The sequence below is a fragment of the Coregonus clupeaformis genome, chromosome 6 (genome assembly GCF_020615455.1).
Source record: "Coregonus clupeaformis isolate EN_2021a chromosome 6, ASM2061545v1, whole genome shotgun sequence".
Classification (NCBI taxonomy): domain Eukaryota; kingdom Metazoa; phylum Chordata; class Actinopteri; order Salmoniformes; family Salmonidae; genus Coregonus; species Coregonus clupeaformis.
In genome coordinates this window covers 37132874-37149219 of record NC_059197.1, presented here as the reverse complement: position 1 = coordinate 37149219, position 16346 = coordinate 37132874, and the positions used below count along the sequence as shown (strand labels likewise).

At 44.5% G+C, this 16346-nt stretch overlaps 2 protein-coding genes across 4 annotated transcripts; one reads left to right on the top strand and one right to left on the bottom strand.

Moving 5' to 3' along the window:
- The first annotated feature begins 4025 nt into the window (after positions 1–4025).
- Positions 4026–10585, top strand: LOC121567880 (methylosome subunit pICln). Of its 3 annotated transcripts, none has more exons than XM_041878230.2 (8): positions 4029–4743; positions 5232–5368; positions 5456–5560; positions 6114–6224; positions 6403–6408; positions 6511–6684; positions 10123–10225; positions 10350–10585. In XM_041878230.2, the coding sequence occupies exons 1-7, from the start codon at positions 4625–4627 to the stop codon at positions 10188–10190; spliced, it is 720 nt and encodes a 239-aa protein (XP_041734164.2). In that variant the 5' UTR covers positions 4029–4624; the 3' UTR covers positions 10191–10225; positions 10350–10585. The 3 variants fall into 3 exon arrangements, with proteins under 3 accessions (XP_045076916.1, XP_041734164.2, XP_045076915.1); XM_045220980.1 differs by having other exon boundaries at positions 4030–4743; positions 10123–10189; XM_045220981.1 differs by lacking the exon at positions 6511–6684 and having other exon boundaries at positions 4026–4743.
- Positions 10586–12491: 1906 nt separating this feature from the next.
- LOC121567879 (aquaporin-11) lies at positions 12492–15632 on the bottom strand. The gene is made up of 4 exons (XM_041878229.2): positions 15083–15632; positions 14462–14772; positions 14237–14353; positions 12492–13990 (listed from the first exon to the last, which is right to left on the bottom strand). Exons 1-4 carry the CDS (start codon positions 15403–15405, stop codon positions 13902–13904), a joined length of 840 nt encoding a protein of 279 aa, XP_041734163.2. The 5' UTR covers positions 15406–15632; the 3' UTR covers positions 12492–13901.
- Between the last annotated feature and the right edge of the window lie 714 nt (positions 15633–16346).

Below are 16346 nucleotides of genomic sequence, written 5' to 3'. Positions count from 1 at the left end.
TATATATATATATATCAATCAGGAGTCCAGTAGGTCTGCTGCCATCTCCTTGGCTCAACATAAGTCTTTGTATATGCCTCAAAATGGCACCCTATTCCCTATAGTAGGGCTCTGGCCAAAAGTAGTGCACTATATAGGGAATATAAGTGCCTTTACCTTCCTGGTTTAAGATCTCCTCAGGTGTTGAACATGCAGCTTGCTTTTGTGTGCAGATCTACTGTTGTGTTGCTGTGTAGGAGTGGTTGTCTCAGTGGTCTGGCAGGACTGTGTTGCGGTTACCATGGCCATAGGTAGTGGTACTGTCTAAGTTTCCTGGGTTCTATACTTTGCTCTGGTGCATATTTGACTTAACGGCCTGTCCATCTAGTGCCATTTTGTAAATCTAGAATAAGAATGTGCAAATATTAGTAAATGAACAGAAGGTTGAGAAATGGTATGGGGCCCATGGTAAATAGCCTGCATAGTAATACAGTGAGGGAAAAAAGTATTTGATCCCCTGCTGATTTTGTACGTTTGCCCACTGACAAAGAAATGATCAGTCTATAATTTTAATGGTAGGTTTATTTGAACAGTGAGAGACAGAATAACAACAAAGAAATCCAGAAAAACGCATGTCAAAAATGTTATAAATTTATTTGCATTTTAAATGAGGGAAATAAGTATTTGACCCCCTCTCAATCAGAAAGATTTCTGGCTCCCAGGTGTCTTTTATACAGGTAATGAGCTGAGATTAGGAGCACACTCTTAAAGGGAGTGATCCTAATCTCAGTTTGTTACCTGTATAAAAGACACCTGTCCACAGAAGCAATCAATCAATCAGATTCCAAACTCTCCAACATGGCCAAGACCAAAGAGCTCTCCAAGGATGTCAGGGACAAGATTGTAGACCTACACAAGGCTGGAATGGGCTACAAGACCATCGCCAAGCAGCTTGGTGAGAAGGTGACAACAGTTGGTGCGATTATTCGCAAATGGAAGAAACAATTGGAAACACATTGGAAACACATTACGCCGTGAAGGACTGAAATCCTGCAGCGCCCGCAAGGTCCCCCTGCTCAATAAAGCACATATACAGGGCTGTCTGAAGTTTGCCAATGAACATCTGAATGATTCAGAGGAGAACTGGGTGAAAGTGTTGTGGTCAGATGAGACCAAAATCGTGCTCTTTAGCATCAACTCAACTCGCCGTGTTTGGAGGAGGAGGAATGCTGCCTATGACCCCAAGAACACCATCCCCACCGTCAAACATGGAGGTGGAAACATTATGCTTTGGGGGTGTTTTTCTGCTAAGGGGACAGGACAACTTCACTGCATCAAAGGGACGATGGACGGGGCCATGTACCGTCAAATCTCGGGTGAGAACCTCCTTCCCTCAGCCAGAGCATTGAAAATGGGTCGTGGATGGGTATTCCAGCATGACAATGACCCAAAACACACGGCCAAGGCAACAAAGGAGTGGCTCAAGAAGAAGCACATTAAGGTCCTGGAGTGGCCTAGCCAGTCTCCCATAGAAAATCTGTGGAGGGAGCTGAAGGTTCGTGTTGCCAAACGTCAGCCTCGAAACCTTAATGACTTGGAGAAGATCTGCAAAGAGGAGTGGAACAAAATCCCTCCTGAGATGTGTGCAAACCTGGTGGCCAACTACAAGAAACGTCTGACGTCTGTGATTGCCAACAAGGGTTTTGCCACCAAGTACTAAGTAATGTTTTGCAGAGGGGTCAAATACTTATTTCCCTCATTAAAATGCAAATCAATTTGCAACATTTTTGACATGCGTTTTTCTGGATTTTTTTATTGTTATTTTGTCTCTCACTGTTCAAATAAACCTACCATTAAAATTATAGACTGATCATGTCTTTGTCAGTGGGAAAACGTACAAAATCAGCAGGGGATCAAATACTTTTTTCCCTCACTGTAAATAGGAGCTAGGAAGTAGCCTACTATTGTAGACACTCCACTAATGTAGACTACTCTCATGGCAGACAACATACAGTACCTCCAATTTGAGCCTTTTCTCAATGGCCCCAGATTTTCTTGGGCTCTTTGGAGTTTTATTAAATACACGAATACGGAAAGCCACTCCTCAGTAAAAGGCACATGACAGCCCGCTTGGAGTTTGCCAAGAGGCACCTAAAGGACTCTGACCGTGAGAAACAAGATTCTCTGGTCTGATGAAACCAAGATTGAACTCTTTGGCCTGAATGCCAAGCGTCACGTCTGGAGGAAACCTGGCCCCATCCCAACGGTAAAGCATGGTGGTGGCAGCATCATGCTGTGGGGATGTTTTTCAGCGGCATGGACTGGGAGACTAGTCAGGATCGAGGAAAAGATGAACGGAGCAAAGTACAGAGAGATCCTTGATGAAAACCTGCTCTAGAGTGCTCAGGACATCAGACTGGGGCGACGGTTTACCTTCCAACTGGACAAAACCCTAAGGACACAGCCAAGACAACGCAGGAGTGGCGGAGAGACCTGAAAATAGCTCGGCAGCGACACTCCCCATCCAACTTGACAGAGCTTGAGAGGATCTGCAGAGAAGAATGGGAGAAGCTCCCCAAATACAGGTGTGCCAAGCTTGTAGCGTCATACCCAAGAAGACTCAAGGCTAATCACTGCCAAAGATGCTTCAACAAACTACTGAGTAAAGGGTCAGAATACTTATGTAAATTTCAGTTTTTTATTTTTAATACATTTGCAAACATTTCTAAAAACATGCTTTTGCTTTGTCATTATGGGGTATTGTGTTTAGATTGATGAGGGGGGAGGAAAAAAAATCAATTTTACAATAAGGCTGTAATGTAACAAAATGTGGAAAATGTCAAGGGGTCTGAATACTTTGCGAATGCACTGTATGTGGACACCGCTTCAAATTAGTGGATTCAGTTATTTCAGCCACACCCGTTGCTGACAGGTGTATAAAATCAAGCACACAGCAATGCAATCTCCATAGACAAACATTGGCAGTAGAATGGCCTTACTGAAGAACTCAGTGACTTTCAACATCCACCTTTCCTATAAGTCAACGCTGAAGCGCGTAAAAATAGTCTGTCCTCGGTTGCAACACTCACTACCGAGTTCCAAACTGCCTCTGGAAGCAACATCAGCACGAAAACTGTTAGTCGGGAGCTTCATGAAATGAGTTTCCATGGACGAGCATCCGCACAGATGCCTAAAATCACAATGCGCGCAATGCCAAGCGTCGGCTGGAGTGGTGTAAAGCTCGCCGCCATTGGACTCTGGAGCAATCACGATTCACCATCTGGCAGTCCAACAGACAAATCTGGGTTTGGCGGGTGCCAGGAGAACGCTACCTGCCCCATTGCATAGTGCCAACTGTGAAGTTTGGTGGAGGAGGAATAATGATCTGGGGCTGTTTTTCATGGTTCGGGCTAGGCCCTTAGTTCCAGTGAAGGGAAATCTTAACGCTACAGCATACAATGACATTCTAGACGATTCTGTGCTTCCATCTTTGTCACAACAGTTTGGGGAAGGCCCTTTCCTGTTTCAGCATAACAATACCCCCGTGCACAAAGCGAGGTCCATACAGAAATGGTTTGTCGAGATCGGTGTGGAAGAACTTGACTGGCCTGCACAGAGCCCTGACCTCAACCCCATCGAACACCTTTGGGATGAATTGGAACGCCAACTGCAACCCAGACCTAATCGCCCAACATCAGTGCCCTACCTCACTAATGTTCTTGTGGCTGAATGGAAGCAAGTCCCCACAGCAATGTTCCAACATCTAGTGGAAAGCCTTCCCAGAAGAGTGGAGGCTGTTATAGAAGCAAAGGGGGGACCAACTCCATATTAATGCCCATGATTTTAGAATGAGATCCTTCGACGAGCAGATGTCCACATACTTTTGGACATGTAGTGTATGTTGTTGTTTAACTTTTCGCGCGGCTAGTAGGAAGACGTAAATAATCACTTCCTCGTACACCCCCCGACCTGTAGTTGGCGGTAATGTTTTCTTGCCGTCGCTGTTCCTTCTCCCTCTCCTTTCTCTAATATCTCTGCCTCTACTCCTAGTCGTCACTAGTTACCACTGCCACAAAGTCATAAACCTCGCCTATTTCTACAATATATCTTATTAAAATTTGATTTGAAACCTTACCTTAACATTATGCCTAACCCTAACTCTGAGCTATAATAAAGAACCCTAACCTTAATTTAAGACCAATAAGCACTTCTATTTTTTACGAGCCATTTTTTCCGTTGTGGCTGTGGTAACTAGTGGAAACGTATTTTCTTGGCGGGGATGTGGATTCGGAGTAGTACCACTGAGGATAATAAGAACGGTAACGTTAGCTACTAGCTAGCAGTGAAAGCAGCTGGGTCGAGTAAATACTACCGAGCAAGCTTGTGGCACTAACGTTTCTGGGGAACGTAGACTACATAAATATTTTGACTAACGTTAACTCTTTAGGCTATCGATACCTAGTTGACTAGCTATATCGTCTTCGTGTTTGTCTTGCCTGAACAGACATCTAGCTATCCGCTTCTGTTCAGCAGAGTTAAATAGGCAGCTTTGGGAAACGAAATAGCTAGCCAGCCAGCCAGGTCACAGAAGTGCAGTGTTGTTGACAGCTCCGGACCGTGCCGTCATCTCCGTCAGTTTCCGAGGATGGTTATGTTAAGGAGTGTCCCTCCACCTAGCGAGGGTGTCCGGCATGAACAAGCCGAGACCACAGCGGTGTTGGACGGGAAGGGTCTCGGCGCAGGGACTCTCTACGTTGCTGAAACGTATGTGATGGTGTGGTGGCTAGCAAGCTAGCTAGCATTGTTAGCCAGTTGACATTTGCTAGTTAGCATGCTAGCTAATTTCTTTAAAGTCTTTAAATCAGGAAGTTTAAATACTTACATGTTTCCTTAGTTTTTTGGCTTTGAAAATATCAACTTTTTTTTACATTGTTTTTAGTCATTTAGCAGACGCTCTTATCCAGAGCGACTTACAACTTCAACTTGAGCACCATGAACTTGAATTTTGCATCACGTTCCATGTTAGCTAGCTAACTAGTCAATGACTTGGTGTGGATCTCAATTGTATTTAATTGATTAATCACATCTCCTTACCTCACATCCTCTCTCCTTCTCAAAGCACATTGGCGGGGAAGATCTGAGGTTCCTCCGTTTTGAGGAGGCAAGGAAGGAGGACACGATGAACCAAGGAAATACAATGAGTTTTCACCCTATGACTAGTAGTCACAATGTTGCTTTCCTGTGTTTTCCAGGCGGTTGTCGTGGTTTGACGGGTCAGGGATGGGCTTCTCTCTGGAGTACCCCACTATCAGCCTGCACGCCATCTCACGAGACCTCAGCGCCTACCCACAGGAACATCTATACGTCATGGTCAACGCCAAACTCAACGGTGAGTCACACACCTGTCAATATCAAACTCACAGTGAAACGCAAACTTGTGATCGAGTAAGAAGATCTTAAAGTGTGTGTTCCCCAGATGAGATGCAGGAGAATGCCCATGATGATGAGGATAAGAGCAGTGAGGAAGATGAGTCTGAGGGGATCACAGAGATCCGCTTCGTCCCTAGCAACAAGGCAGCATGTAAGTCTGAGGGGAGAAGGATGTCTAGTAGGGTAGGGCTAAATTAAATTCATCTTTATTAAGCAGGTCACAGATAATAACATCTTCCACATATAATACAACAAGTGCTGTACAATAGCCAATAACAAGCTACACACATGCATTAGGGATGTCTAAAGCTTTTGGCTTTCCAGTTCTTTGACATGCAGCTCTAGTTTGGAATCAAATCAAATCAAATCAAATCAAATTTTATTGGTCACATGCGCCGAATACAACAAGTGCAGACATTACAGTGAAATGCTTACTTACAGCCCTTAACCAACAGTGCGTTTATTTTAAACAAAAAAAGTAAGAATAAAACAACAACAAAAAAAGTGTTGAGAAAAACAAAGAGCAGAAGTAAAATAAAGTGACAGTAGGGAGGCTATATATACAGGGGGGTACCGGTGCAGAGTCAATGTGCGGGGGCACCGGCTAGTTGAGGTAGTTGAGGTAATATGTACATGTGGGTAGAGTTAAAGTGCTGTATCACAATGCTAGCTAGGATTTCCCTAACGTGTGTGCGTGTGTCCAGTGGAGTCTATGTTTTCAGCGATGTGTGAGTGTCAGGCCCTGCACCCAGACCCAGATGACGAAGACTCCGACGGGGACTTTGACGGAGATGAGTACGATGTGGAGGAGGCAGGTGTGTAACTCACACTCATTTATACAAGCACACAGACACACACACACTTCTACAAACAGTACACACACACACACACACACTTTTACATACAGTTCACAAACTCCCATAGATGGAGTAATCAAGAAGATGATAATACTAACATTGTATCTCCACCTTCTTTCTCCCTTCAACGGAAAAGAGGCAGGTAAGAAGCCTAACAACTACGCACTCACTCTATCAGCTGCTACTACTACACACACAGGTATGCACACGCACTCACAGGTGGTATTCTCTCTCTGTCCTCCAGAGCATGGTCAGGGTGATATCCCGTCATTCTGTACATATGAGGAGGGTGTGTCGGGGCTGACGTCTGAAGGCCAGGCCACTCTACAGAGACTGGAGGGCATGTTAGCTCAGTCTGTCGCAAACACCTTTCACATGGCTGGTGTCCGCACTGATGAGGCCAATGGAGAGTTTGATGGTGGGTCACACACACATTGTACAAGGATAGGTCACACACATAGTCAAATACAGGATCCGAGGGTAGGTCACACACACACACTGAAATAGTATTTTATAGAATCCCAAAGGCAGAATGTCATGATCGGGATGTAAATAATACACAGCGGAGGTTCTTGACACTGAGATTCTCAGCTCTGCTTGTTAGTGGTGGTGTGTATTGTAACAACCACCCGATGGCGCCATTAGGACAGAGTAACAATGATCCTACTCTACATAGTCATTACAGCAGCAAGTACCTAACAAAGAGAACATAACATAATACAATAAAAGATACATACAAAAACATTGATATAAGCTAAAACTACTAGTGAAAGATTGGTAAAAAAAAAAAAAAAAAAACATTACCAGGCTAGCTCCTTGGGCTCAGAATATCCTGACTGGCTTGTATGGAACGAGCAAGTCTGTCAGATGAGAGGGAGCTTAGCCATGGAGTCCTCTAGAAGTTAAAATAAGAGCATTGAAGTCAGCCTGATACTGGCAACTAAGAAGGCAGTACAGTTAGTCCTTCTCTTGAGCACCGGATGGTTCTCCAACTTCTGCACCTGCCGCTGACTTATCTCCAGGCACTACAAAACAGAGTGAAAAAACACTCAATTTCTGTGGTTAAATGTTTTTCTGAGGAGGATAATTTTTTTAAACCTAAAGATGCCATTCTAACATCAACCTGAACACTAAATAAAAATATAATTCACCCTTGTCCTTTAACTTGGTGGGGCACCTTGGGCATGATGCGGTAGAAGACCCTGCATAAATATATGATGGTTATGAGGTGCACTCACTTTGATTTGGCTCCTCCGTCTTCTTTTCACCGGCGGCATCTCTTCTCTCTCTCCCAGCACCTTTTATCTCTCTCCCTCCATTTCTCCTCTCATCTCTCTCCCTCCATTTCTCCTCTCATCTCTCTCCCTCCATTTCTCCTCTCTTCTACCATTTCTTCATAACTTTCTCATATCTTTTCCCTATCTGCTAGAATCTCTTCCTCCTTTCGTACCATCATTTTTATCTTCTGTAGTAGCTCCTTCACCTTGTCTGTCTCTTTTTCCATGTTGTTGATGACATGGTACCTGTTCCCACACTTTTCTAAGAGCCATCTGAGCTCTGGCCCGGCCGCCTGAATGTGTTCTTCTATCGTGGTCCCCCTACTGGCTAGCCAGTCTCCTCTGGAGAACAGAACCATGGTGCAACTCCACACCACCTCTCCTGCTCCCAGCAGCACTAGGTGTTTCTCCACAGCCACCTTGTGTCTCCTGACAAAGGGCGACCCCAGGGGGTAGACCAATTGGAAGGCAAGGAGTCCACCCCCCTCGGCCAGGGTCACAAGCCCCTTCAGTTGACTTTTAACCTTGTCTGAGGTGTCCTCAGCAGGGACCCACATCCAGCTCGTCGTGTCGATCACATTCACCAGAGTACCGTCTTAGTTTCCTTCATGATACATGTGTTGGTCTGTTTTCCCACGTTGAACCCCCCCCAGTAGCGCTGTCTAGTCCCAGGAGGCTGTTGCCACTGGAACTCTTCCCAGCGAATCTCCCACCTAGCAACACCACCACCACACGCTCCACTACCGATGCCACCATTTTTCATTTTTTTATATAAACACATTCAGACCGCTTGACTTTTTCCACATTTTGTTAAGTTACAGCCTTATTGTAACATTTATTAAATAGTTTTCCCCCTCATCAATCTACACACAATACACCATAATGTTTGCACATTTATTAAAATAAAAAACTGATATCACATTTACATAAGTATTCAGACCCTTTACTCAGTACTTTGTTGAAGCACCTTTGGCAGCGATTACAGCTATGAGTCTTCGTGGGTATGATGCTACAAGCTTGGCACACCTGTATTTGGGGAGTTTCTCCCATTCTTCTCTGCAGATCCTCTCAAGCTCTGTCAGGTTGGATGGGGAGCGTCGCTGCAAAGCTATTTTCAGGTCACTCTAGAGATGTTCGATCGGGTTCAAGTCCGGGCTCTGGATGGGCCACTCAAGGACATTCAGAGACTTGACCGAAGCCACTCCTGCGTTGTTTTGGCTGTGTGCTTAGGGTCATTGTCCTGTCTGAGGTCCTGAGCGCTCTGGAGCAGGTTTTCATCAAGGATCTCTCTGTACTTTACTCTGTTAATCTTTCCCTCGATCCTGACCAGTCTCTCAGTCCCTGCCGCTGAAAAACATCCCCACAGCATGATGCTGCCACCACCATGCTTCACCATAGGGATGGTGCCAGCTTTCCTCCAGACGTGGCGCTTGACATTCAGGCCAAAGAGTTCAATTTTGGTTTCATCAGACCAGATAATCTTGTTTCTCATGGTCTGAGAGTCCTTTAGGTGCCTTTTGGCAAACTCCAAGTGGGCTGTCGTGCCTTTTACTGAGGAGTGGCTTCCGTCTGGCCACTCTACCATAAAGGCCTGATTTGGTGGAGTGCTGCAGAGATGGTTGTCCTTCTGGACGGTTCTCCCATCTCCACAGAGAAGCTCTGTCAGAGTGAGCATTGGGTTCTTGGTCACCTCCCTGACCAAGGCCCTTCTCCCCCAATTGCTCAGTTTGGCCGGGTGGCCAGCTCTAGGAAGAGTCTTGGTGGTTTCACACTACTTCTTCAATGCTGCAGAAATGTTTTGGTACCCTTCCCCAGATCTGTGCCTCGACACAATCCTGTCTCGGCGCTCTACGGACAATTGCTTCGACCTCATGGCTTGGTTTTTCCTCTGATGTGCACTGTCAACTGTGTGACTTTATATAGACAGGTGTGTGCCATTCCAAATCATGTCCAATCAATTGAATTTACCACAGGTGGACTCCAATCAAGTTGATCAATGGAAACAGGATGCACCTGAGCTCAATTTCGAGTCTCATAGCAAAGGGTCTGAATACTTATGTAAATAAGGTATTTTTTTAAAATTATTTGCTAAAATGTCTAAACCTGTTTTTGCTTTGACATTATGGGGTATTGTGTGTAGATTGACGAAGGGGGGAAAAAAACAATTGAGTCAATTTTAGAATAAGGCTGTAACGTAACAAAATGTGGAAAAAGTCAAGGGGTCTGAATACTTTCCGAATGCACTGTAAGTCAATATAACTCCGTATAGTAAATCAATCTGGCCAGGTTTGTTTCACACACACTGCTGGAATTTTCAGTATGAATGGCTTTTTCCTGTGTGACTTGGTCACATTTACTTTGTCATTCAAGGCGTTCAGAGCATCTTCCTCTATCTTGGAAAAAAACCCCACTCACTTTCTTCTCACTGATTGACTGTATGTAGTACTGAGCATAGCCCACGCATATTATGGACACGTGAGCATGAAGAAAGCAGTATGTGTTTAATGATAATCAGTGTATTGGCTGATGAGTCTGCTTTGTCTGTTCTAGTCATTCTATTTCTATGTCTCTCTTTGCAGATGGGATGGAGGTGGATGCAGGGTCGACGGTGGCCGGACAGTTTGAAGATGCAGACGTAGACCACTAGTAATAGCATATCATAATACTACGTTGTAATTATCAGTACGTTTGTGTGATGTTTTGTGTGATCACCTTTAAATCCACATCCTGCTGTCAACCTTATGGACCTGCTTACAATACTGTAGTTAAGTCTCTCACTCTGTCTTTCTCTCTCTCCCTCTCTTAGATGGAACTCAACTCTACTGCCAGTCAAAGCGCTTGTGGTGCATTGTGGGATAGGAGGAGACTACAACCTCTCCACTTCCTGTCCCCATCGCATCATTTTCTGTTCATTTCCACACACACACATATTCCTCTCTTGTGTTTTTTACCTGAAGAGCAGTTGTACTGAGTTTTCCCCAACAGGGAGCAGTGTTGTCTTTGTATGAAATCGCTTCAATAAATAAATAGTTTTTGTATGAATAACAGTGTGTTTGTGTTCGGTGCACATTCCAGAGGAGTAACATAGGAGCTACACTGGGGTGTCAGGGAACTATATTTTTGAAAAGTTATTTTAATATTTTTAAAGTCTTTGTTTTAAATGTACTCTTGAAATGTTTAATAGCAGAATGCACAAGGCGCAATTTCAAAATTGGGTAGTATATCATCAGTTCCTTTGTTCCTTTTTTTTTATTTAGATTTTTTAGCCCATAGTTATTGTTGTAATGTTTGTGAAAAAGTTTGGAAACCCCTGCACTAGACCACCCGTGGCAACAGAAAACAAGGTTTCTTATTTGCTACACTTAGCTTTTAGGCAGCGCGAGCAGAGCGAGAGCCACTTAAAACTATTGGTCTTGGGAGCGAGCTGTGTCAATCTTGAAAATTTAGCCAGAGTGTAATTTTACGCAAGCCTCTCACCGCGTTTACGTCCATGTTTCATTTAAATAAATAGGAGCAACTCTTGCTCTCCTAAAGTTATGCGTCTGGTGTAGCAGACCATTTACCCACCGGAGCTACACACACTCACACCTTAATGATTGGAAAAGCAACTCAACTCCGATCATTTCAACTGTTTATTTCAACAATGTAATGCATCAAAACTATTGTCAGAGCACCTTTTATCATTCACCTAGGTCTGACCCAGTTTGTGTACATTTACATTACATTTTTGTCATTTAGCAGACGCTCTTATCCAGAGCGATTTATAGTTAGTGCATTAATTTTAAGATGGCTAGGTGGGACAACCACATATCACAGTCATAGCTAGTATGTTTTTCCTCAAAGTAGCTTTCAGCAAAGTCAGAGCTAGTAAAGAGTGGGAAAGTCAAGTGCTAGTTCATGAAAGGCCCCCTACAGGAGCTGCCCTCCCGTAGGGTTGGGAGGGTCAAGAGACCAGAGGTGGCAGAACAGAGTGCTCGTGTTGGGGTGTAAGGTTTGAGCATAGCCTGAAGGTAGGGAGGAGGGGCAGTTCCTCTTACTATTCCGTAGGCAAGTACCATGGTCTTGTAGGGGATGTGAGCTTTGACTGGAAGCCAGTGGAGTGGGCGGACTGCGGAGGTGCGGGGTGATTTGGGAAGGTTGACAATACTCCTCAGGTTGGCCATAGGCATCATACCTATTGTAGAACTGTACATAAATTACTATCTCAAAGTTTTATAAAGATGCTACTAACGCTACTAACTACATAAATCTACTTTTTACATCAATGCTACACAAATCCAGAGGAGGCTGGTGAGGGGAAGACAGCTCATAAAAATGTATGGAATAGAGTGAATGAAATGGTATCAAACACGTTTGATACCATTACGTTGCAGCCCGATTTTTAAGTGCCACCAGCCACCATTGCACAAATCATATTAGGTTAAAAAACATCTCAATATACAGTGCTGCTTGAAAGTATGTGAACCATTATTTTGCTACAAAATAAACAAAAAATCCTTATCTAAACCCCAATTCGTAATAAAGACATTCCAAGTAAATGACAGAAACAATTATTTTCATTGTTTATTTACCAGAAGTGGTTTATTTAACAGAAACTCAGATTTGATGTGTGCAAAAATATGTTAACCTCTTCAGTCAATAGCTTGTGGCACCTCCATTAGCAGCGATAACATGGACTAAATGTCTCCTATAGCCAGTAATCAGTCTCTGACATCTGTTTTGAGGGATTTTTGCCCACTCCTCCTTACAGAACTCAGACAATTGAGTGAGGTTTGAGGAGTGTCTGGCATGAACTGCCCGCTTCAGGTCCTGCCACAGCATCTCAATTGGATTTAGGTCAGGACTTTTTTTTTTTTTTTTCACCTTTATTTAACCAGGTAAGCCAGTTGAGAACAGGTTCTCATTTACAACTGCGACCTGACTTTGACTTGGCCAATCCAAAACACATCTTTCTCCTGAGCCATTCTTTGGTAGATTTGCTTGAATGCTTTGGGTCATTGTCTTGTTGGAAGACCCATTTTTGGCCCAGGTTTAGCTCCTTGACTGATGGCCTGACATTCTGTTCAAGAATCTCCTGGTATACCTCAGAATTCATGTTTCTCTTAAAGATGTGAAGTCATCCAGGTCCAGAGGAGGAAAAGCAGCCCCAGATCTTGACATGCCCACCACCATGCTTGACTGTTGGGATAAGGTTATTTTGGTGGAAGGCAGTGTTGGGTTTTCACCAAACATAGCAGTGTTGATAGTGACCAAAAAGGTCAATTTTGGACTCATCGGTCCAGAGAATGGACTTCTAGAAACCGTCAGGTTTGTCCAGGTGGTCTCTGGCAAAGTTAAGATGGGCAGTTTGGTTATTTTTTGACAGCAGAGGCTTCTTCCTAGCAACCCTCCCATTAATGACATTTTGATTCAGTGTTCTTCTTATTGTTGAAGCATGCACAGTTACCTGAGATGCAGCAAGGGAGGTCTGCAAATCTCTAGATGTTATGTTTGGGTTGGCTTTTACCTGATTTATTATTGTTCTTGTGGCTCTTGGGGATATTTTGGAAGGGTGTCCACTTCTAGGCCGAGTTGCTGTCATGTTAAATGCTCTCCATTTGTAAATGATTTGCCTCACAGTGGACTGATGGATCTCAAATATTTTTGAGATGATTTTATAGCCTTCCCCAGACTGATGTGCTCTCACTACCCTCGTCCTGATGTCCTCTGAGATCTCCTTTCCTCTCAGCATGGTGTGCTTTGCATTCACCTGGATGGGTAACACCAAGTTAACTAGATTTCTTATCTATATTTATCAGAGTCCCACCCAAACTCTTTCCTAACGATCTCTCCTTTGATTGGTTCATTTGGTAGCTAATTATTTACCCACCTGATTCTACTTACCTACTTGATTTAACCAATGCAACTTGGGGTTTACTTGTTTTTGCACCTGCACTAATTCCTTTTTAATTTTGTTGTTCTACTACCCACATGATTTCCTCTACACCAACATATGGTATTGGTAAATGTAAACCTGTTATGTCAGATCAAAAAGACTGGTTCTGATTAAATTAAGATTTCATGGTAAAAACTGAAAAAATCTGTAATTACACAAGGGGTTCACATACTTTCAAGCAGCACTGTACAGTCTTTTTTTGTTTGAATGTGCATAGTTCTAAAGAGGTCACTATGCATCAGGGTCTTCAGTTCATAGGGATGGATGGTGAGTCCAGGGCCGTAGACACCAAACAGAAGAAAACTAACCGAAAAGGGGAGGAATTACCTGAACTTGGCTAATAAGAAACTTGTTTTTGTTGTTAAATGTTTTCTGTTGCAAAACAGTTTTGCTACGGTGTGCACTAATGAATATGACCCAGGGTCATTTCCTCTTGTTAGCCAGAAGGGGGCGGTAGGGAGAAGCTCTACCAGACAACATCTGATCAAACAACAGGACCGAACACATCATACCTGCAGGAGAGAGAGAGGATGGGAAGAGGAGAGCGAGATGAGGCAGAAAAATAGAAAAGGGAAGAGGAGAAAGAATTGGAGGAGTGACAAGGAGAGAGAGAGAGAGAGAGCGAGAGAGAGAGAGAGAGAGAGAGAGAGAGGGAATGGGAGGTGGGAAGAGGCAGAAAAGAGAGGAGGAGAGTGGGAGTAATGTCAGAAAAAGTAAAGAAAGTGGACCCCATAGTGTGTGTGTGTGTGTGTTAGTACCTAGTAGAGGAGCCAGCCAGTAGACCAGGCAGTAATCCAGAAAGGAGTGTCCACTGCAGGGGAACTGTGTGGAGAGGGCCAACGCAGGGTTAAACACAGCCCCCGTCATCTTGCCACCTGCAACACACACACACAAACACAAAGGGTTAAACACTGCTCCTATCACACTGCCACCTGCAACAATAACACACACACACACACACAGGGTTAAACACGGTAACCCACCTGCGTAGGTCAGGGTAGCGGTGAGTGCTGCTATGGCATGTACCCGGTACCTCTGGTCCATAGTGTGTGTGTGTGTGAAGGCGGTCTGCATGGCAAAGGCCCCTGCCAGCTCCACGGCTGCTGCGGTGACCAGAGGGCCGGGGAGCACCAGGCTGGTGTCTGTGTCTGTGTGGATGGGGCTAATGCATTGGAAGCCCTGGAGTGTGTGTCTCAGGTGCAGGTCAGAGAGACCAAGGGCCCACAGCCCCTGTAGCATGGTACGAGCCACGCTAGCTGCCATGAACTGGCACACCATCCTCAGCACGCCGCTCCTAAATAGAATAGAATAGAATAGAATATGTATCCATTATCCATATAATACATATCCATTATAGAAAGACAGCAATAGAATACAATAGAATGTCATTATACATAGAATAGAATATGTACCCATAGAATACAATATAATATACATTTTACATAGAATAGAATAGATTATTCATCCATATAAAAAAGAAGGCAATACTAATCATTATACAGAATAGACTAAAATAGGTATCCATTACATAGAATCAACAATAGAATAGATAATGTATCCATTACATAGAGACAACAATAGAATACAATAGAATAGAATAGAACCTGGCAGTGAGGCGTCCCCGGTAGGTGTGTTCCAGCGTGCTACAGGGGTTCCCCAGGGCTCCATGGAAGGTGAGGCCATGGACCACAGATGCCAGGTATGTGAGGCTGAGACAGAACTGAGGCTGCAGCCGGCCCACCTCCCCCAACAGACGCAGCTCTAGGTTGCAGATACACAGCTGCAGCGTAGACACCAGCTCCACAGCGTAAACAGCAGACAGACACAGCCCCCTGGGAGCTAGTAGCTTGGTTAAGATTCTCCTGCTCAGCTCACACAGCAGCACAAAGACCACTAGCACACACAGAGACAACACAACGCCTGACATCTCTATCTGCAGATGTCTGCCTCTCTCCTCAGTCTCGGTCTCTCCTCCTCTCTCTCTCCCTCTCTCCCTGTATGTGTCTTCTTGCGTGCTCCTCTGGCTCTGTTTTCTTATGGCTGCAGCAGGCTACCGTGTGTGTGCATGTGTGTGTATGTGTGCGTGTGATCAGAGATGCGCTCTGCTGTAGATGATGATGATGAGCTTGAGCTCATAGGGTGTGGAAGTGGCTGCCTCCCTCCCTCCTCTCTCGTCTCTCTCCCTCCCTCCTCCCCTCTGTCTCTCCCTACACTGCACTGCTACACCCATGCCTATTGCTGCTATAACGTGGCCAGGCTGTGTGGTGTGATCCCCCCACCCACCACCAGAGAGCACAATACAGATTCAATGATGTCATACCATATACATGTATACCATATACAAGTCCCAAATTGCACCCTATTCCCTAGGTCCCTATATAGGGCACTTCTTTTGACCAGAGCCCTATGGGCCCGGGTTAAAAGTAGTACACTACAAACAGAATAGAGTGCCATTTGAGACAGGCCTATGTCTATGCCCATCACCCTCACTCAATTACACACACTTTTCTCTCCTCCTTTCCTTATATGCTCTCCTTCAGCAGATGCTGTGATTAGTCTGATGATAAATGATGCTGATGATATATCTGAATAAGGCTAATGTAAAATCCGGCCCAGTGATTGACCTCTGCACCTGTCAAGTCTGTAGCCTACAGATGGATAAAGTGGGCACAAGGAGAGAAGGACTCAAGGATAGGAAGCGATATAAACATTAACCATGGTGAGACCCACCCCACCTCCCAGTGAAACAAACAGCCAGACAGACCAATAAGCACACGACTGAGCTTCAGCCTGACCACTGGCATACCAGAAACGAGTGTAGTGGGCGGGCGTTGCTATGTAGCAGGGTGGGGTGTGTCTGACAATAGC